Source organism: Oncorhynchus nerka, linkage group LG8 (assembly GCF_034236695.1).
Source record: "Oncorhynchus nerka isolate Pitt River linkage group LG8, Oner_Uvic_2.0, whole genome shotgun sequence".
NCBI lineage: Eukaryota > Metazoa > Chordata > Actinopteri > Salmoniformes > Salmonidae > Oncorhynchus > Oncorhynchus nerka.
The window spans coordinates 55,568,333-55,590,767 of record NC_088403.1 but is presented as its reverse complement, the minus strand read 5'-3'; the positions used below and the strand labels follow the sequence as shown (position 1 = coordinate 55,590,767).

General features: G+C 46.7%; 1 protein-coding gene and 1 long non-coding RNA gene across 2 annotated transcripts; one reads left to right on the top strand and one right to left on the bottom strand.

Annotated features, from left to right (window-relative positions):
* Positions 1 to 1,171: 1,171 nt before the first annotated feature.
* Positions 1,172 to 3,850, bottom strand: LOC115133618 (uncharacterized). The gene is made up of 2 exons (XR_003864219.2): positions 2,383 to 3,850; positions 1,172 to 1,691 (listed from the first exon to the last, which is right to left on the bottom strand). It is a non-coding gene; the product is annotated as an uncharacterized LOC115133618 (long non-coding RNA).
* A 233-nt stretch (positions 3,851 to 4,083) lies between these two features.
* LOC115133600 (DNA-directed RNA polymerase II subunit RPB1-like) lies at positions 4,084 to 21,975 on the top strand. Its single transcript, XM_029667011.2, has 28 exons — positions 4,084 to 4,170; positions 5,033 to 5,165; positions 5,340 to 5,476; positions 6,041 to 6,217; positions 6,384 to 6,665; positions 6,775 to 6,936; positions 7,290 to 7,510; positions 8,015 to 8,147; positions 8,268 to 8,392; positions 8,707 to 8,917; positions 9,137 to 9,346; positions 9,485 to 9,653; positions 9,854 to 9,948; positions 10,146 to 10,349; positions 10,667 to 10,889; positions 11,119 to 11,302; positions 12,448 to 12,619; positions 13,631 to 13,736; positions 13,868 to 14,073; positions 14,315 to 14,578; positions 14,721 to 14,928; positions 15,052 to 15,257; positions 15,636 to 15,818; positions 19,456 to 19,659; positions 19,994 to 20,180; positions 20,488 to 20,601; positions 21,373 to 21,522; positions 21,682 to 21,975. Exons 1-28 carry the CDS (start codon positions 4,084 to 4,086, stop codon positions 21,969 to 21,971), a joined length of 5,043 nt encoding a protein of 1,680 aa, XP_029522871.2. The 3' UTR covers positions 21,972 to 21,975.
* The last annotated feature ends 460 nt before the right edge of the window (positions 21,976 to 22,435 follow it).

Below are 22,435 nucleotides of genomic sequence, written 5' to 3'. Positions count from 1 at the left end.
AAGTTGCATGGACTCAGTGTACAATCAGTGTTTAACATGACTACTACCTCATCTCTGTACCCCACACATTCCACAAAGACCAGAGAAAAAGCAGACATTGAATATCCCTTTGAGCATGGTGAAGTTGTTCATTACACTTATGATGGTGCATTAATACAGCCAGTCACTACAAAGATACAGGCGTCCTTCCTAACTCGGAGAGGAAGGAAACCGCTCAGGGATTTCACCATGAGACCTATTGTGCCTTTAAAACAGCTAGAGTTGAATGGCTGTGATAGAAAACTGAGGATGGATCAACACTGTAGGGGCTCCACAATACTAACCTAATTGACAGAGTGAAAAGGAAGCCTGTACAGAATAAAACATGCATCCTGTTTGCAACAAGGCACTAAAGTAATACAGCAAAATATGTGTCAAATCCAATACAACACATTAGTGAGTACCACTCTTCATATTTTCAAGCATAGTGGTGGCCACATCATAGTATGGGTATGCTTGTAATGGAAAGGGCTGGGGATTTTTTCAGGATTAAAAAAAAAAAGAAACAGAATGGTGCTAAGCACAGGCAAAATCCTCAACCTTTCAGCAGGACAATAACCTAAAACACAAGGCCAAATATGCACTGGAGTTGCTTATCAAGAAGACAGGTTATGTTCCAGTGGCCGAGTTAGTTTTGGCAAATCTATTTGAAAATCTATGGCAAGACCTGAAAAAGGTTTTCTAGCAATGATCATCAACCAATTTGGCAGAGCATGAACAGCTTTTAAAAAATATATGAAATGGGAAAATGTTGCACAATCCAGGTGTGGAAAGCGTAGTCTTTCCCAGAAAGACTCACAGCGGACGCAGGGGTGTGAATACTTATGTAAATGAGATGCAGTTCAATTTTAATAAAATACCAAACATTTCTAAAAACATGTTGTCAATATGGGGTAGTGTGTAAGAGAAAAAAACATTTAAAATATATTTTGAATTCAGGCTGTAATTTTTTTTTAATCAAAGCACTTGGAAATAATAAGGATACAGCTGATCTGACTACTACAACAGCTTGAAGGTGGGAACTTGACAACTGTCATATACAGTCTGCCAAATAAATGAGCAAAGTGGCATGTTCATGCTGTCAACAGTCAAACACCCTTCAATTCCCAAACACATAAACAGAGTCAATAAGTAACTTTGATTTCTTTATTACTTTAAACAAAATACAGTTACTACAATCCTTTCATTTAAAATCACTCAACAATCGGGGGTGTACATTTGCAACTACCATTCTATACTTTAAAAAGGAACAGCATACAGAAGAGCCTAGCCACTAAGAAAAGTATTTGCAAATCGGTAATGCAAACCGATTGGTTTATGGACATGCCGTTTAAAAATCAACCGATGCAGTGCAATCAATGTGATCATATATCTGGAACAACCTCCCTGTTAAACCTACTTGCTTTAGTCTTTAAAAAGTCCTCCTAGCTACACACTCATGCAAGAACAAACAAAAAAGTTGTTAAGGGGGACAACATTCTACAATATGTTACATCAGCTTTTAGGTGTACATTTTTAGTTGAAGACCTCTTGGTCTTGTGGTAATGTTCTGTAGCAAGAGTTTTGTGAACAATGTCTACAGTGGCTGGTCCACTCCTGAGCCAGTCAGTGGCAACAACCAGGTCCTTCCATGGTGAAAACACTTCTGGTACCTAGTGACACAGGAAATTCGTGAAACGGAGAAATAGCTCGCTACCTAGTTAGTACAATCCCTGAACTCAATTTAGATGGTACCTGAATATGTAAGCTGTCAACGTTATACAACACATCTACTATTTAAAAGTACATCAAACAACTGGTCTGCTTGAACGCTAACTTTCAGTTTCTCTGGTAGCTAACAGGACTCCATTTTTCTTGCCAACAAGAAGCACAAGCCACAACACCGCCATGTTGAGACGAGGTTTCAACGTTAAATGTACAACGTTAAGTTAGTTGGTAGTAGCTAGCAATTAAAATGGGAAACAAAATGGTCCCAAAAAAACAAAAACATGAATTAACATTCAAGTATCAAACAAAATAAATGTATAGCAACGATATTGAAAAAAAAAGGACGACCAGAGAATGTCATGAGCTGCTAGTTAACTACTCCGTCCGAGAGACAGACAACCAGCAGTGTTTTGACCATGTTGTATAGATTAAAGTTAGCATGCCAACTCTGCTAACTAGCAAGATTACGCAACACGTATTCAAATAATTTAAGCAATTCGGTAGCCAACTATCGTAACTATATCAAAACTAAAAAACTCCATGCCAACCTTTTTTCTATGAATTTACAGACTTAGCTAACATATTTATACAACTGACCAACAGGGTAGCTAGAGGTTGGCTAGTTAATAACGTTACCTGGTCGCTCCGGATGCCATTTTGCTTGTAACTAGCTAGGTATATTAGCTAGATGTTTTCCTATTTAAAAAATGAAACTAACTAGCAAGCCAATGCGTCTCTATTGTACTCGGTGATATTTAAACAAAACCAGCGCTAAAATAGTATAAAACATTTGTTGCTAATTTTCCATCGTTAGTTGCATAGCCTATTCAATCGCGGGTTTTAACAGTGCCTACAAAGGGGTACCGACGTTAGCTAGCTGGCAACTAACATGAGCTACATCGTGCTAACTACTTAGCCAGGGGTAGGCAACGCTGGTCCTGGAGTGAAAAGGGAAAGTGTGTTGAATTTGGGCAATCGCCGAAATGACCAATTAGTTGGTCAGGTATGGTGCCTAATTGGAACAAACTTTTGTTTTCTGCGGAACCAAATATTCTAGTACTACTATGTGGAAATCGGATTTTACATAGACTTTGGCTTGCCGTCTAGACAGTTACCGCCAAAGCCAAGCTGGGTCACTTCGTTTTAGACGTGGCCTTCCAATCTCGTCCCTATTTCAGAATATAAATAAAAATGTACATAACATTAACGAAATGTACTCTAAAAACTAGTATTTCAAGCTTTCCCGTTATAAATTACGGTAACGTCTTTCACCGTTATTGTATTAAACACCGCAGGCTTTTGTCGGATTTTCCCAGTTGGAGTACTTCAAATAACACTGACCACGCCGGCATGGTTTCCACTTGAGACCGAGGATTCTCGCGTAGTCCCGTAAAAAACCAAAATGTTGTTGTAAAGTAATAGTAACTTCGACATCTTCTTAAAAAAATAAGAAAAATGACTAGTTTTAACTGGTTTAAAAATAATAATACTAAGCGAAAAACCACTTTAAATAAGTCTTTGATTTCCGAAAGGTCGAGGTAGGCCTCGTGAACGAGCTTCTTTTCCAAGAGTTGTAGCCTATCCAGAGCGAGACGAACGAGACAACACGGATTTAAAAAAAAAAAATAGCTTAGAGAGGAAAAATAAGAATCGGTGAAGTTCGGCAAAAATCGGAAATAAGGCGGGGTTTTCCAACGCCATCGTATCTCTATAGCCATTGGTTAATCTCTGTTTATTAATGAGGTAATTGACCAACCACACTGCATTTTATTGAATATTTATAGAACTACAACCATATTTACATTGTAGCCCCGCCTCTGCTCTGTTCTGACCAATGGTGAGCATTTCAATCAATTTAGTGCCTGCTTTATGTTTCAATTGGCTAAAGAAGAAAACGTAAGCTACAATTGGTCATGCGTCTTATGAAATGTATTATTCATGTTATGATCTTGTGTAGCCAATTAACGTTTTACTACAAAGATCCATAACCCGCCTCCTGACTGTTCAGCCCCTGCTTCGTTGAGTGTGTCAACCTGTACCAAAGTATCCAGTCTATATAAACACGCGTTGGCTACTTTCAAACTCAGATGCGCGTAGAGCGCACTGGAGTGTAGATCAGAAAAAGCGAAGGGGTTAGCTGGTAGCCATAGTGGATAGGAGTAAAACGTAAATAAATAGACTCCAAGGGCAATAACCAACGTGGGTCTTCGTGATATCGCCTTCGGAGACATTCCGGTCACCGTTGGCGGCTTGGCCAGAGTCCTGGTGGCATTTAAAGCTGTTCTTTCTTACAAAAGCGGCGTGCCGAGGGAGGACGCTTCTCTTTGAATAGACAGGATGCACGGACCGCCCTCCGGCGACAGCGCATGCCCATTGCGCCTCATCAAGAGAGTGCAATTCGGCATCATCAGCCCAGATGAGCTTGTAGGTTTTGCTTTGGGGTGGGGGGATTCGTTTACTTTATGAACGTTCTCACATTGATCTTACCTGTACATGATAATACCTAGAATGTATTATGACAATGAAATGGATGTAGCAATTCGTTTGCAGATAGCCTAGCTAGCTAAGCCATGTTGGAGCTTGAGCTAGCAACAGCATGTTGTAGGAAGTTCGACCAACTTTCAGCACACACAGTATTTTTCATCTGAGCTAAGCCATATCATGAATCAAACTCCCTTTTTATATGGAAAGTTCTACATGTAAACAAAGACAACTTTTAGCTACTTTTACTGAACTTGGCTATTTTGCTCTGCTATATTGGTGTTCCCTAAAAGTTAAATGCACAAACATTAGCAAGTCTAGATGTTCCCTCTTGTTATGACCTATATATGTGGGAGCTACATCGTAATAAAAGGTCACGTCAATAAAGTCAAAGTTCTGCATGTTTCTTTACTTTGTTTTATTATTAGTTTGGTATAATAGAATACGTTGTTTACACAGTCCTTAATCATTGCATTGTCAATTCCTCGCCTCCAATTGATGTTCATCTAATGAGTTGGTCCTCACACAAGTGATTTGTCAGATAGTACCCAATATTGGTTTAGAAATGCAACTGATCAAAGTGTACCACCATTTTCTAATTGCAGTGCAGGTACTGTCATATCTTGATTCAGTTACCCATTTTGTAGCAGTTATTTATTTGAATTAGTTTCCCATGTGGCCTGAAAGAGGTTGGTTTTTCCAATGTTGTCGTAAACTTGTGACAGCTTTATTGTTTTGTGTATGTACTTGGGCTATTCATATTTTGGAACCGGATTTGATGTTGACCATGGATGTGTCACTGTAGAAACGGATGTCGGTCACAGAAGGGGGAATCAAGTACCCCGAGACCACAGAAGGAGGACGTCCTAAACTTGGTGGGCTGATGGACCCCAGACAAGGGGTCATCGAACGATCCGGAAGGTGTCAAACGTGTGCAGGTACAGAAAGTTACCAGGCAATCAATTTTCATCTCAATGATAATAAAACACTTGTTTTGAATTTGATAGTCTTTTTTTTTTTAATTCTCAAACCCAAACAGTTGTGGCTAAGGTTAGGTCACCACTACTGTATTGAAATCTTGTCAACAAGGCATTGTTGTTTTTGCTATTCAGGCAACATGACAGAATGCCCGGGCCACTTCGGCCACATAGAGCTGGCAAAGCCTGTCTTCCACGTGGGTTTCGTCAACAAGATCATGAAGGTTCTCCGATGTGTCTGCTACTCCTGCTCCAAGCTTCTGGTCGACACGGTCAGTAACCTTCCATTCCTCACTCATATCACTACCTACAGTGCAGCTACGCAACCTATATGTAACATTTACTAATCTGCTCCAGCATTCCATTCTCTTGTGAGGCTAATGGAAATTGACCAGCGCTATACCTCCAAACATCTGCGCTGCACAGCATACACACAGAATATATAGCACTACATTAACTCCTGATATGTGTAATTGATTGTCATTTTATGGGTATAAGCACTATTGAATAAATCATGCTAATGATTGCATATTAGTCCGGGGAATTGCGTTACACATTCCAATGACTTGTTGATTTTTATTTTATATATTTTTTTTATTTAACCTTTATTTAACTAGGCAAGTCAGTTAAAAACAAATTCTTATTTTCAATGATGGCCTAGGAACAGTGGGTTAACTGCCTTGTTCAGGGCCCTAACAACATATTTTTACCTTGTCAGCTCGGGGATTCGATCTAGCAAACTTTCAGTTACTGGCCCCAATGGTCTAACCACTAGGCTACCTGCTGCCCCATAAATTATGTGATGGTGTGATGTGATGGTCTTTCCTTCCTTCTAGAATAACCCAAAGATCAAAGACATCCTGCAGAAGTCCAAGGGGCAGCCCAGGAAGCGTCTGACCCACGTGTACGACCTGTGTAAAGGCAAGAACATCTGCGAGGGCGGAGAGGAGATGGACAACAAGTTTGGAGTGGACCAGCAGGAGCACGACAGTGAGGACATCACTAAGGAGAAGGTACTTCCACCGGCGATGCTTGTCGGCATGTCATTTATAGGCCATCGATACTTAAAACATGTCTTTTTTTGTTCTCTTTCTCTGCTTCATCTCCCTTAGTCACATGTGTCTGATTCTGTTTCTTCTTGTAACACACACCCTCTCACTCTCTCCCTGACACTCCCAGGGGCACGGTGGCTGTGGGCGCTACCAGCCGCGTATCCGCCGGTCGGGCCTGGAGTTGTACGCCGAGTGGAAGCACGTGAACGAGGACTCGCAGGAGAAGAAGATCCTGCTGAGCCCAGAGCGCGTCTACGAGATCTTCAAGCGTATCTCGGACGAGGAGGATGTCATCCTGGGCTTGGACCCCAAGTTCTCCCGGCCCGAGTGGATGATCGTCACAGTACTCCCCGTGCCACCACTGGCTGTCCGGCCCGCCGTTGTCATGCAGGGCTCTGCTCGTAACCAGGTGGGCCTGGAAAGACTGTTAAAGAGAAAGTTTGAGATTGTTTAAGTTTTTACCTCTGTCGTTTACCTCTGTTTAACCACATCGTATCCTTCTTGTTTCTTTCGCCCAGGACGACTTGACACACAAGCTGGCCGACATCGTCAAGATCAACAACCAGCTGCGGCGGAACGAGCAGAGCGGCGCGGCGGCCCACGTCATCGCCGAGGACGTGAAGCTGCTGCAGTTCCACGTGGCCACCATGGTGGACAACGAGCTGCCAGGCCTACCCAGGGTACGCACGGCTGCAGTGACACTTGGGAGGGCACCAATTGGCACAACATTACTGTACTTCTTACCCTTGCCGATGTGTAGTATTACTATAAAGATTTACTCTTACTGTTTTTGTTTGAATTGAAGACTGTTAAATTAAATGAGAAGTAACACCAAATAAAATTTCAGAATACATTTCAAAATACATTCACAGACTACTGGATGCTTTAAAAGTGTTATTTTGTTAAGCTGATAAGACGGACAACTATTCAACCCATAATTGGGTTTATTTAGTTTTCAATGATTACTGATAGTTGTAAAGGATCATCTGTTCTGAATATGCCTGTGCTGATCTGACTTAATCTCAACTCCCAGGCGATGCAAAAATCGGGCCGCCCACTTAAATCCCTCAAACAGCGCCTGAAGGGGAAGGAGGGGCGAGTCCGAGGTAACTTGATGGGGAAACGTGTGGACTTCTCCGCCCGAACCGTCATCACCCCCGACCCCAACCTCCAAATCGACCAAGTGGGTGTCCCGCGCTCCATCGCAGCCAACATGACCTTCCCAGAAATCGTCACACCCTTTAACATTGACAGGTACACCCTTTAAAGTTGACAGGCACACCCTGAAACGTTGACAGGCACACCCTGAAACGTTGACAGGCACACCCTGAAACGTTGACGGGCACACCCTGAAACGTTGACGGGCACACCCTGAAACGTTGACGGACACACCCTGAAACGTTGACGGGCACACCCTGAAACGTTGACGGACACACCCTGAAACGTTGACGGGCACACCCTGAAACGTTGACGGGCACACCCTGAAACGTTGACGGACACACCCTGAAACGTTGATGGGCACACCCTGAAACGTTGACGGGCACACCCTGAAACGTTGACGGGCACACCCTGAAACGTTGACGGGCACACCCTGAAACGTTGACGGACACACCCTGAAATGTTGACGGGCACACCCTGAAACGTTGACGGGCACACCCGGAAGCGTTGACATCTACCTATATTTCATTGAGATAAAGTAATTGATTAAACTGACAGAATTGTGTATTGGTTCTAATGCTGGCTGTCCTATGTCTCCAGGTTACAGGAGTTGGTGCGCAGAGGCAACAGCCAGTACCCCGGAGCCAAATATATCATCCGCGACAACGGGGACAGAATCGACCTGCGGTTTCACCCCAAACCAAGTGACCTTCACCTGCAGATTGGCTACAAGGTAACCCTCAAAAGACCAGATTGTCGTAATTTATCATGTAATGTTTTCTAAGGAATATGATTGACGTGAACTTGATGTAATGCAATGTCACTTTTACAAACTCATTGTTGCCTCCCTCAGGTGGAAAGACATATGTGCGACGGTGACATCATTATCTTCAACAGACAGCCCACGCTACATAAAATGTCTATGATGGGGCACAGAGTCCGAATCTTGCCCTGGTCCACCTTTCGAATGAACCTCAGGTACTACGATCAAGTCCTGAATGATCCATTCAAGTCTGTCAGCCAGTTACAGGCCACGCCCAGTTGGGATACCTGAGGAGTTATTGTTTGTTGGTGTAAACACTGACAAGAGTGTTGGTTAGAAAATAGATATAGAAGCTATTGTCATCAAATATAATTTAAATATAATTCAAATATAATAACTTAAATTTTCTCAAATTGAAAGCAAATGTTAACGCATAAGACACATTGCATATCATTAAACATATGACATCAAACAGATCCTGGATGGTGACATTAACCACTTTGGATCCCTCCTCCCTCTTGCTCCACAGTGTAACCACCCCGTACAATGCTGACTTTGACGGGGACGAGATGAACCTGCATCTACCCCAGTCCCTGGAGACGAGAGCTGAGATCCAGGAGCTTGCCATGGTGCCTCGGATGATCGTCACCCCCCAGTCCAACAGGCCCGTCATGGGCATCGTGCAGGACACCCTCACCGCGGTGCGCAAGTTCACCAAGAGGGATGTCTTCCTAGAGCGGGTAAGGAGGGCATTAGGGATTGATCAGCCCAAAGTCAATGTTTGTCAGGAATTTTAGACATCAATACACTGCACTATGTTGTACATGTTAAACAAAAATGTAACACTTGTAAAAGTTGGAGTAAGATTGTTGAAGACGATCACAAAAAACACACACACACACTACGGAAAAACACACTCATCTTCCTACACTCATTCTGGAACATGATCTGTCCCCAAGGGCGATGTGATGAACCTCCTGATGTTCCTGTCCACGTGGGACGGCAAGGTGCCCCAGCCAGCCATCCTGAAGCCCCGGCCACTCTGGACGGGCAAGCAGATCTTCAGCCTCATCATCCCGGGCCACATCAACGCCATCCGAACACACAGCACCCATCCAGACGAGGAGGACAGTGGGCCATACAAACACATCTCCCCTGGGGACACCAAGGTAAAATACTGAACACTCAGCTGGCAAAACACCCTGAGATGCTCATGTGGTAATGAGGATTTGTAGGGGGAAAATCCTCTTGTATTGTTATTATTTGCAGAATACAGGGTCTTATTTCTGTCATTGTGTACATCCCAGGTGATAGTGGAGAACGGAGAGCTGATCATGGGCATCCTGTGTAAGAAGTCCCTGGGTACCTCGGCTGGCTCCCTGGTCCACATCTGTTTCCTGGAGATGGGCCACGACGTCACCCGCCTCTTCTACTCCAACATCCAGACGGTGGTCAATAACTGGCTGCTCATTGAGGGTAAGGACCTGGGTTGGGCTGAGCTGGGTGGGTACTGGAGGAGGGCATCAGTGGGTGGAATGGTCAGATTAGGAAAAGGCAACTCATTTGAAATCCACTTGAAGTAAACTGGTTCCTTTTTGTGTATAAGCTCATCTAAATGCAGATATTTTAGTCAATATTACCTCCATTTGTTCTTAATTATCATATACTCTCTCTAGGTGCCTCTATTGGTATTGGTGATTCTATTGCTGACGCAAAGACTTACCTTGACATTCAGAACACCATCAAGAAGGCCAAGCAGGATGTAATAGAGGTAAGTCCCTTCTCTCATCGGGAGCTTTCTTCAAAGTTCCAGAATATTCCTTTAAAAATAATTCCTCTTGTACTCACGATGAGGAAATCCCCTGAAAATTCCTTAGAAAAAATATAGAATGGAGTAGAATAGATGTGATCCCTAGCCAAGCTCCACTATCTAACTCTGTCACATTTTATTCCTGCATTCCTCTCCAGGTCATTGAGAAGGCCCACAACAACGAGTTGGAGCCCACCCCTGGTAACACGCTGAGGCAGACCTTTGAGAACCAGGTGAATCGCATCCTGAATGATGCCCGTGACAAAACGGGTTCCTCCGCCCAGAAGTCCCTGTCTGAGTACAACAACTTCAAGTCCATGGTGGTGGCCGGCTCCAAAGGCTCCAAGATTAACATCTCTCAGGTACGTCCAGGGGTCTTAAAAAACAGGGCTGTGTTCAGAAAGGTGAACATTTTTTTGAAACAGGCAGGGACTACCTCAACCTATCCAATAAGAAATGCACATTTTTGTTTCCCATTAAAAATGCTTTAAAATGTTTCACTAGGGTGTGCTCTACCGAGCACGACCCAGGGTTGTTTCAGACATCGATGGGTCACTATGGCACAAAATCATTGGCACTTTATTCCTATATGGATGACGGCAGAAAACAGTCCTCAATTTACACCCACTAACTTCAATTGTCTTCTTTGTCTCACCATCACTCTCTCTGTGGCCCTCAGGTTATTGCTGTGGTGGGGCAGCAGAACGTGGAGGGTAAACGTATCCCCTTCGGCTTCAAGCACCGCACGCTCCCCCACTTCATCAAGGATGACTACGGCCCTGAGAGCAGAGGCTTCGTGGAGAACTCGTACCTGGCTGGCCTCACGCCCACTGAGTTCTTTTTCCACGCCATGGGAGGCAGAGAGGGGCTTATTGACACGGCCGTGAAGACCGCCGAAACTGGTGAGTGAAGGGGCTGAGGCATGAGAGATGTTAGGGACAGAGACGGGTTAGGGTTCAGGGTTTAAGCTGGTTAGAAGCACTGGTTAATGAAGGGTACGAGGGGTAAGAAGGGGTGAAAGTTACGACCCCGGCACGATTAGGGAGAGGGGACTACAGACGTGATCGCATAGCTAGTTGACTCGGTGGTTGCAATGCTCTTCGAACCTCTTTCCTCATCTGGTTCCTTCAGGTTACATCCAGCGTCGTCTGATCAAGTCCATGGAGTCTGTGATGGTGAAGTACGACGCCACCGTGAGGAACTCCATCAACCAGGTGGTGCAGCTGCGCTACGGAGAGGACGGCCTGGCCGGGGAGGCTGTGGAGTTCCAGAACATGGCCACGCTCAAACCCTCCAACAAGGCCTTCGAGAAGAAGTGAGTGGTGAAGGGAAGTGGGATTGCCGGGGAGGACAATGACGGCTAGAGTTTTGGGTGTGGTGTAATTTGGCTCACCTACCCCGGTACCAGATTTGTTTGAGCTGTCTTGCCAACGCCTAAGGTCATGGCAACAAGCATAGGAGTTAGCTGTATGGGAAAGACAGATCTGGGACCAGACTGGGGCTCTCACTGAATTCTGTGTTAATGTCATATTGCATCTTAGTCATTCGAGGATTCACTAAGGTTCTTGAACTAGTACAAGTCCTTCTCTTCTCGTAATGATTGACAGTGTAACGACAACCCCAAACACTGGATTTCATAGTCTCCACCTCTCCACGACCATCTTATTTATCACATAGACTCTAATGCCAACACTCTTAAGGATCGCAGCTCACTGTCCACAGGCCACACATTCAGGGTCAACTGGCTTAACTCTCCACTGTCAGTCTGTCGGTCTCCCCTCTTATCCCGTCCCTCCATAAACCTCTTCCCCTCTTATCCTGTCCCTCCCTAAACCTCTTCCCCTCTTATCCTGTCCCTCCCTAAACCTCTTCCCTCTTATCCCGTCCCTCCCTAAACCTCTTCCCCTCTTATCCCGTCCCTCCCTAAACCTCTTCCCCTCTTATCCCGTCCCTCCCTAAACCTCTTCCCCTCTTATCCTGTCCCTCCCTAAACCTCTTCCCCTCTTATCCCGTCCCTCCCTAAACCTCTTCCCCTCTTATCCCGTCCCTCCCTTAACCTCTTCCCCTCTTAACTGTTCCCTCCCTAATCCTCCTCCCCTCTTATCCCGTCCCTCCCTTAACCTCTTCCCCTCTTATCCCGTTCCTCCCTTAACCTCTTCCCCTCTTAACTGTTCCCTCCCTAATCCTCCTCCCCTCTTATCCTGTCCCTCCCTAAACCTCTTCCCCTCTTATCCTGTCCCTCCCTAAACCTCTTCCCCTCTTATCCCGTTCCTCCCTTAACCTCTTCACCTCTTATCCCATTCCTCCCTTAACCTCTTCACCTCTTATCCCATTCCTCCCTTAACCTCTTCCCCTCTTATCCCGTCCCTCCCTAAACCTCTTCCCCTCTTATCCCGTCCCTCCCTTAACCTCTTCCCCTCTTAACTCGTCCCTCCCTAATCCTCCTCCCACGACCACTAGGTTCAGGTTTGACTGCACCAATGAGCGGGCGCTGCGGCGCACCCTGCAGGAGGACGTTGTGAAGGACGTGATGACCAATGCCCAGGTGCAGAGTGCCCTGGAGAGAGAGTATGAGAAGATGAAGGAGGACAGAGAGATTCTGAGGGCCATCTTCCCCACTGGGGACAGCAAGGTGAGAGGGAGACTGAGACGCACGCAAGCATATGAACACACTTGGGCCTCCCGGGTGGCGCAGTGGATAAGGGCGCTGTACTGCAGCGCCAGCTGTGCCACCAGAGACTCTGGGTTCGCGCCCAGGCTCTTTCGTAACCGGCCGAGACCGGGAGATCCGTGGGGCGACGCACAATTGTCCTAGCGTCGTCCGGGTTAGGGAGGGGTTGGCCGGTAGGGATAACCTTGTCTCATCGCGCACCAGCGACTCCTGTGGCGGGCGGGCACAGTGTGTGCTAACCAAGGTTGCCAGGTGCACGGTGTTTCCTCCGACACATTGGTGCGGCTGGCTTCCGGGTTGGATGTGCACTGTGTTAAGAAGCAGTGCGGCTTGGTTGGGTTGTGTATCGGAGTACGCATGACTTTCAACCTTCGTCTCTCCCGAGCCCGTACGGGAGTTGTAGCGATGAGACAAGATAGTAGCTACTAAACAATTGGATACCACGAAATTGGGGAGAAAATGGTGTAAAAAAAAAAGCATATGGCTTATTTGCGCATCTCCTGATTCTCCACACACGTACATATCTCCACACATGCACACTCATTCACTTCCATGTCTTCCCAGGAACTCTCCCACTCCCACATGCACACTCATTCACTTCCATGTCTTCCCAGGAACTCTCCCACTCCCACATGCACACTCATTCACTTCCATGTCTTCCCAGGAACTCTCCCACTCCCACATGCACACTCATTCACTTCCATGTCTTCCCAGGAACTCTCCCACTCCCACATGCACACTCATTCACTTCCATGTCTTCCCAGGAACTCTCCCACTCCCACATGCACACTCATTCACTTCCATGTCTTCCCAGGAACTCTCCCACTCCCACATGCACACTCATTCACTTCCATGTCTTCCCAGGAACTCTCCCACTCCCACATGTCACCACTGCAAACATATCCCACTGATTCAGCCCAATGCATTAACTTCTTTAGTATTGTAAAGACCGATGTCCCTGCTCCCCACTAGGTGGTGCTTCCATGCAACCTGGCCAGGATGATCTGGAACGCCCAGAAGATCTTCCGGATCAACCCCCGCACCCCCACAGACCTCAACCCCCTTCGAGTGGTAGAGGGTGGGTACCACAGTCATACACTCTGCAGCCACCACAGACCCATATTGTAGACCGTCTAAAGATGTGCCATGTAGTCAGTCAGACACGGTCTGACATTCTAAAACGTCTCCTCGCTCTTTCACACGCCGCAGGTGTCCAGGAGCTGAGTAAGAAGCTGGTGATTGTGAACGGCGAGGACCACCTGAGCAGACAGGCCCAGCAGAACGCCACGCTGCTTTTCAACATCCACCTGCGCTCCACGCTCAGCTCCCGACGCATGACAGACGAGTTCCGACTGAGCACTGAGGCTTACGACTGGCTACTGGGGGAGATCGAGAGCAAGTTCAACCAGTCTATTGTGAGTAGAGCTATACACGCACAGCATGCTGGGAGAGACTGGAAGGGGTGGGGGTCAACACCAAAACTGGTTGCTATGAACTAAAGATGTTATTAGATTGAAATGGACCGTGTAAATGGATAGTGTGAAGGAGTAGAAAACCAAGCCTAGAGCTTGATGGGATATTTTTTTATGACACTAATCTAATTCAATCATAATCATTTAATGTAATTACTTCTCTACCTCCCTCTCTGTCCTCTAGGCCCACCCGGGTGAGATGGTGGGGGCGTTAGCAGCCCAGTCGCTGGGAGAACCCGCCACCCAGATGACCCTGAACACCTTCCACTACGCCGGTGTGTCGGCCAAGAACGTCACTCTGGGCGTGCCGCGTCTCAAGGAGTTGATCAACATCTCCAAGCGGCCCAAGACCCCCTCCCTAACCGTGTTCCTGCTGGGCCAGGCGGCCCGCGACGCAGAGAGGGCCAAGGATATCCTCTGTCGGCTGGAACACACCACCCTCAGAAAGGTGAACAGTGGAGAATGTGATGTGGTAGACCACAGTCAACAACTTCAGGCCAACAATCTCCTTTCTTAGGTTGTTCCTTTTCTTTGCGTGCTGATTTATACAACGATTATCAACCTCTCTCTTTCTCTCCTCCTCTCTCCAGGTGACGGCCAACACAGCCATCTACTACGACCCTAACCCCCAGAGCACGGTGGTGACGGAGGACCAGGAGTGGGTCAACGTCTACTATGAGATGCCCGACTTTGACGTGACTCGCATCTCCCCCTGGCTCCTCCGCATCGAGCTCGACCGCAAACACATGACTGACCGCAAGCTGACCATGGAGCAGATCGCAGAGAAGATCAATGCAGGTGGGGATGAGTGAACACAAGCAAACACCGATTGATGGATCTATAAGGAAGTGTTGTAAGTAAAAAGGACCATATAATTCCTACACAACCTACTGCAAAATGCAACCTTTTTTCTCCCTGAAGGTTTCGGAGATGATCTGAACTGTATCTTCAATGACGACAACGCCGAGAAGCTGGTCTTGCGAATTCGCATCATGAACAGCGACGAGAACAAGTTCCATGAGGATGAGGAAGTGGTGGACAAGATGGACGACGACGTGTTCCTGAGGTGCATCGAGTCCAACATGCTGACGGACATGACACTGCAGGGCATCGAGCAGATCAGCAAGGTCACCGAGGGGTCACGTGCACACACACACACACACTCAAAATACACCATCATGTCTGATTTCTTAACTTCACTAGGGCACCATTTTACATCTCAGCCCCTAATACTCTTAGCTACCTCCCTTATCCTTTACTACATTACCATCTAATACTCTTAGCTACCTCCCTTATCCTTTACTACATTACCATCTAATACTCTTAGCTACCTCCCTTATCCTTTACTACATTACCATCTAATACTCTAAGCCATCTCCCTTATCTGTTACTACATTATCACTGACTTAACACACACTGGTTGACCTTAACAATATGGCTGAAACCTATCCAGATCGTTAACCCATCAGCTATTGATCTTCGTCCTGTCTGTCTCCTCTCCCTAGGTGTACATGCACTTGCCCCAGACCGACAACAAGAAGAAGATCATCATTACAGAGGAGGGAGAGTTCAAGGCCCTGCAGGAGTGGATCCTGGAGACAGATGGAGTGGGATTGATGAGGGTCCTCAGTGAGAAGGACGTGGACCCTGTCAGGACCACCTCCAACGATATTGTAGAGATCTTCACGGTACGGATAGATTCCATAGTTACCGATAGCTATGCTAGTTGTGGTGATATTACCGATAGCTATGATGGCAACCGATTGCTACGGTAGTTATGGTGTTACGAAACCTATTAACTAACCTGCTAATATTGTAGCACCCGCTAAGACTAGGGGTCGTAGGCCTACCTAGGTACATGGTCTGTAACCAAAATGTGTGCATTAATGTGAGAAATCAGCATTTTTAGGACCGTGTTGGATGCACATGTGCCCAGGGAGACAACAACCTTCCGTTGTGTCCAGGGCCAGCTCTGTCTTGACTCCTTTGGGTCGGTGAGCCCTAGTGAATTATGTTAGGATGGTGACAGAAACCAATAGATACAGGAAGGAAAACGACAAACAGGCATGCCTAAAAAATCTCATAACAGGTCTAATGGCCACCAAACTCACAGCTTGCAAGCTGGGACATTGACTCACAATCTTAAATGATAACAAATAAAGTTTTAAAAGTATTTAGTCAGCCACCAATTGTGCAAGTTCTCCCACTTAAAAAGATGAGAGAGGCCTGTAATTTTCATCATAGGTACACTTCAACTATGACAGACAAAATGAGGGGGAAAAATCCAGAAAATCACATTGTAGGATTTTTAATGAATTTATTTGCAAATTATGGTGGAAAATAAGTATTTGTTCACCTACAAACAAGCGAGATTTCTGGCTCTCACAGACCTGTAAGTTCTTCTTTAAGAGGCTCCTCTGTCCTCCACTCGTTACCTGTATTAATGGCACCTGTTTGAACTCCACTATGGCCAAGACCAAAGAGCTGTCAAAGGACACCAGAAACAAAATTGTAGACCTGCACCAGGCTGGGAAGACTGAATCTGCAATAGGTAAGCAGCTTGGTTTGAAGAAATCAACTGTGGGAGCAATTATTAGGAAATGGAAGACATACAAGACCACTGATAATCTCCCTCGATCTGGGGCTCCACGCAAGATCTCACCCCGTGGGGTCAAAATGATCACAAGAACGGTGAGCAAAAATCCCAGAACCACACGGGGGGACCTAGTGAATGACCTGCAGAGAGCTGGGACCACAAAGTAACAAAGCCTACCATCAGTTACACACTACGCCGCCAGGGACTCAAATCCTGCAGTGCCAGACGTGTCCCCCTGCTTAAGCCAGTACATGTCCAGGCCCGTCTGAAGTTTGCTAGATAGCATTTGGATGATCCAGAAGAAGATTGGGAGAATGTCATATGGTCAGATGAAACCAAAATATAACTTTTTGGTAAAAACTCAACTCGTCGTGTTTGGAGGACAAAGAATGATGAGTTGCATCCAAAGAACACCATACCTACTGTGAAGCATGGGGGTGGAAACATCATGCTTTGGGGCTGTTTTTCTGCAAAGGGACCAGGACGACTGATCCGTGTAAAGGAAAGAATGAATGGGGCCATGTATCGTGAGATTTTGAGTGAAAGCCTCCTTCCATCAGTAAGGGCATTGAAGATGAAATGTGGCTGGGTCTTTCAGCATGACAATGATCCCAAACACACTGCCCAGGCAACGAAGGAGTGGCTTCATAAGAAGCATTTCAAGGTCCTGGAGTGGCCTAGCCAGTCTCCAGATCTCAACCCCATAGAAAATCTTTGGAGGGAGTTGAAAGTCCGTGTTGCCCAGCAACAGCCCCAAAACATCACTGCTCTAGAGGAGATCTGCATGGAGGAATGGGCCAAAATACCAGCAACCGTGTGTGAAAACCTTGTGAAGACTTACAGAAAACGTTTGACCTCTGTCATTGCCAACAAAGGGTATATAACAAAGTATTGAGATAAACTTTTGTTATTGACTTATACTTGTTTTGTTATTGACTAATACTTATTTTCCACCATAATTTGCAAATTCATTCATTCATTAATAAAAAATCCTACAATGTGATTTTCTGGATTTCTTTTTCTCATTTTGTCTGTCATAGTAGAAGTGTACCTATGATGAAAATTACAGGCCTCATCTTTTTAAGTGGGAGAACTTGCACAATTGGTGGCTGACTAAATACTTTTTTGCCCCACTGTATATACACACACACACAGTGCCTTCGGAAAGTATTCAGACCCCTTGAATTTTTCCACATTTTGTTAGGTTACAGACTTATTCTGAAATTGATCGTATTGTTTTTTTCCCTCATCAATCTGCATACAATACCCAATAATGACAAAGCAAAAACAGTTTTTAGAAGGAGAAAAAAACTGAAATCACATTTACATAAGTATTCAGACCCTTTACTCAGGACTTTGTTGAAGCACCTTTGACAGCGATTACAGGTCGGGTCCAAGTCCGGTCTCTGGCTGGGCCACTCAAGGACATTCAGAGACTTTTCCCAAAGCCACTCCTGCATTGTCTTGGTTGTCCTGTTGAAAGGTGAACCTTCACCCCATCTGAGGTCCTGGGTGCTCTGGCGCAGGTTTTCATCAAGGATCTCTGTTCATCTTTGATCCTGACTAAGGGCCTCTGAAAAACATCCCCACAGTATGATTCTGCCACCACCATGGTTCACCGTAGGGATGGTGCCAGGTTTCCTCCAGACGTGACATTTTGGCATTCAGGCCAAATAGTTCAATCTTGCTTTCATCATAGCAGATAATCTTGTTACCAGGGCTGTCATGTGCCTTGGTAACTCGACCACAAAGGCCTGATTGGTGGAGTGCTGCAGAGATGGTTGTCCTTCTGGTAGGTTCTCGCATCTCAACAGAGGAACTCTAGCGCTCTGTCAGTCACCATTGGGTTCCGCCCTGACCAAGGCCCTTCTTCCCCGATTACTCAGTTTGGACGAGTCTTGGTTGTTCCAAATTTCTTCCATTTAAGAATTTAAATTTTTTACCTTTATTTAACCAGGCAAGTCAGTTAAGAACACATTCTTATTTTCAATGATGGCCTAGGAACAGTGGGTTAACTGCCTTTTCAGGGGCAGAACGACAGATTTGTACCTTGTCAGCTCGGGGGTTTGAACTCGCAACCTTCCGGTTACTAGTCCAACGCTCTAACCACTAGGCTACCCTGCCGCCCCTTCAATTCTGCAGAACCTTTTTGGTACCCTTCTCTAGATCTGTACCTTGACACAATCCTGTCTCGGAGCTCTACGGACAATTCCTTTGACCTAATGGTCTGGTTTTTGCTCTGACATGCACTGTCAACTGTGGGACATTATATAGACAGGTATGTGTCTTTCCAAATCATGTCCAATTGAATTGACCACAGGTGGACTCCAATCAAGTTGTAGGAACATCTCAATGATGATCAATGGAAACAGGATGCACCTGAGCTCAATTTCGAGTCTCATAGCAAAGGGTCTGAATACTTATGTAAATAAGGTATTTCTGTTTTACATTTTTAATAAATGAGCAAACATTTCAAAAAAATCTCTTTTCACTTTGTCATTATGGTGTGTGTAGATTGCTGAGGATTTTAATTCATTAAATACATTTTCGAACAAGGCTCTAACGTAACAAAATGTGGAAAAGGTCTACTGAGTACTCTCCGAAGGCACTGTATATATAAAAAATGTTGCTCCACTGCTAAACCTGAAAAGTACATTAATTGCCACATAGCCCAAACATGTCAGTCAGTATTTTTTGCGATATTCATAACTCATTCCCTTCCTTTCTAGGTACTGGGTATCGAGGCTGTACGTAAAGCGCTGGAGAGGGAGTTGAACCACGTCATCTCCTTTGACGGTTCCTACGTCAACTACCGCCACTTGTCGTTGCTTTGCGACACCATGACGTGCCGCGGTCACCTGATGGCTATCACACGTCATGGCATCAACAGACAGGACACGGGACCTCTCATGAAGTGCTCCTTTGAGGAGACGGTAAGAGTCACGTGAGGGGACAGGGAAAAGTGGAAGGGCGGGGGGAGGATGTTGCAGAGGTATTGGTATAAGTTCGTTTTTTCATTAGAACATATTTACGACTTGCGTAACAATTCTAGTCACCGTCCTTAATAGTAGGAGTACTCAAATGTCCAGTACCTAACCTGGGGGTCCAAGTGTCACTGATTGGCCAGAGATTCCACTCACCTTGTTCCCAGGTTTGGATCGGACCTTAGTGGGAAACAATGAAAATCAGCATTAAGCTACTTTTGACCTCGAGGTCTGGATTTGAGAAAAGGGGGCCTCCTGTTCTTACACTCCCTCCCTGTCCCAGGTGGATGTGCTGATGGAGGCGTCATCCCACGGGGAGAGTGACCCTATGAAGGGTGTGTCTGAGAACATTATGCTGGGCCAGCTGGCCCCCTGCGGGACGGGCTGCTTCGACCTGCTGCTGGACGCTGAGAAGTGCAAATACGGCATGGAGATCCCCACCAACATCCCCGGGATCAGCGTGGCTGGACGTGAGTGGCTACAAATGTTCCACACAGTGAATAATAAAATTAAGCAAGAATTGAAATGGAATTGTTCACCCTATGGACATTTTCAATCATCAGATTTACATTTTCGATTGTATGTTGAAATGTATTGGTGTGGACTCATTGAACAACATAGGAAATGTGTACACGTATGTTCTCAGAATGTCTGTTTGACTTCAAAGTATCCATGCATTTATCAAGTCATGTATATGGATACATCTCAATGAAGATATATTATGAATACAGTATGCACACATGAAATGTGGTCTAAAATGTGTCTTCATTTCCACAGCCACCGGAATGTTCTTTGGCTCGGCGCCTAGCCCCATGAGTGGCATGTCCCCTGCCATGACCCCCTGGAACACTGGAGCCACCCCCGCCTATGGTGCCTGGTCCCCCAGCATTGGTAAGGCTCAACCTGGGTGGACTTTGACAATATCCCGGGGGTACAGCATGGTCCATCCCACCTGACCCTACTGTTCCATTGACTCATGCCCTGACTCTCTACTGTTCCGTTGACTCATGCCCTGACTCTCTCTACTGTTCCGTTGACTCATGCCCTGACTCTCTACTGTTCTGTTGACTCATGCCCCGACTCTCTACTGTTCTGTGACTCATGCCCTGACTCTCTACTGTTCTGTTGACTCATGCCCTGACTCTCTACTGTTCTGTTGACTCATGCCCTGACTCTACTGTTCCGTTGACTCATGCCCTGACTCTCTACTGTTCCGTTGACTCATGCCCTGACTCTCTCTACTGTTCCGTTGACTCATGCCCTGACTCTCTCTACTGTTCCGTTGACTCATGCCCTGACTCTCTCTACTGTTCCGTTGACTCATGCCCTGACTCTCTCTACTGTTCCGTTGACTCATGCCCTGACTCTCTACTGTTCCGTTGACTCATGCCCTGACTCTCTACTGTTCCGTTGACTCATGCCCTGACTCTCTACTGTTCCGTTGACTCATGCCCTGACTCTACTGTTCCGTTGACTCATGCCCTGACTCTCTACTGTTCCGTTGACTCATGCCCTGACTCTCTCTACTGTTCCGTTGACTCATGCCCTGACTCTCTCTACTGTTCCGTTGACTCATGCCCTGACTCTACTGTTCCGTTGACTCATGCCCTGACTCTCTCTACTGTTCCGTTGACTCATGCCCTGACTCTTTCTGACCTCCAGGTAGCGGGATGACTCCCGGAGCAGCAGGCTTCTCTCCCAGCGCAGCGTCCGATGCCAGTGGCTTCTCTCCGGGCTACTCCCCGGCCTGGTCCCCTACCCCTGGATCTCCTGGGTCCCCGGGGCCAGCCAGCCCCTACATCCCCTCTCCAGGTTGGTCACCATACAAAACAACCAGTTTGGTTCGAAATACCAACTGACACAGGAGTGACTGCATTACCTTTTTCCATGTTATAGGAATAACACTGAAGCTTGATGTTCTGTGTACATGTTTTCTTTATTTCTCATGTCTCTACATTTCTACTTTTCCAGGAGGTGCGATGTCTCCCAACTACTCGCCCACCTCCCCGGCCTACGAGCCCCGCTCTCCTGGGGGATACACCCCCCAAAGCCCGGGCTACTCCCCAACCTCCCCTCGTACTCCCCAACCTCCCCTCGTACTCCCCCACCAGCCCCAACTACAGCCCCACCTCACCCTCATACTCCCCAACCTCCCCCTCCTACTCCCCAACCTCCCCTCGTACTCCCCAACCTCCCCTAGTTACTCCCCCACGTCCCCCTCCTACTCCCCAACCTCCCCTCGTACTCTCCAACCTCCCTAGTTACTCCCCACGTCCCCCTCTTACAGCCCTACATCCCCAAGCTACAGCCCTACGTCCCCAAGCTACTCCCCCACCTCGCCTAGCTATTCCCCCACCTCACCCTCCTACTCCCCCACCTCACCCTCCTACTCCCCCACCTCACCCTCCTACTCCCCCACCTCACCCTCCTACTCCCCCACCTCACCCTCTTACTCCCCCACCTCTCCAAGCTACAGCCCCTCTTCACCCAACTACACCCCCACATCCCCTCCTACTCCCCCACCTCCCCCTCCTACTCCCCCCACCTCCCCAAACTACACCCCCACCAGCCCCAACTACTCTCCGACCTCCCCCTCTTATTCCCCCACCTCCCCGTCCTACTCTCCCTCCAGCCCACGTTTCACCCCCAGTCGCCCACCTACACCCCCAGTTCTCCCTCTTACAGCCCCAGCTCCCCTCCTACTCACCCACCTCACCCAAATACA

Bases quoted from the DNA above. Each gene is read 5' to 3' on its own strand.
- LOC115133600 (XM_029667011.2), top strand. From the start codon at position 4,084: ATGCACGGACCGCCCTCCGGCGACAGCGCATGCCCATTGCGCCTCATC. The intron at 5,477-6,040 runs GTCAGTAACCTT...CCTTCCTTCTAG, and splicing joins CCAAGCTTCTGGTCGACACG to AATAACCCAAAGATCAAAGA. The intron at 8,393-8,706 runs GTACTACGATCA...CTTGCTCCACAG, and splicing joins ACCTTTCGAATGAACCTCAG to TGTAACCACCCCGTACAATG.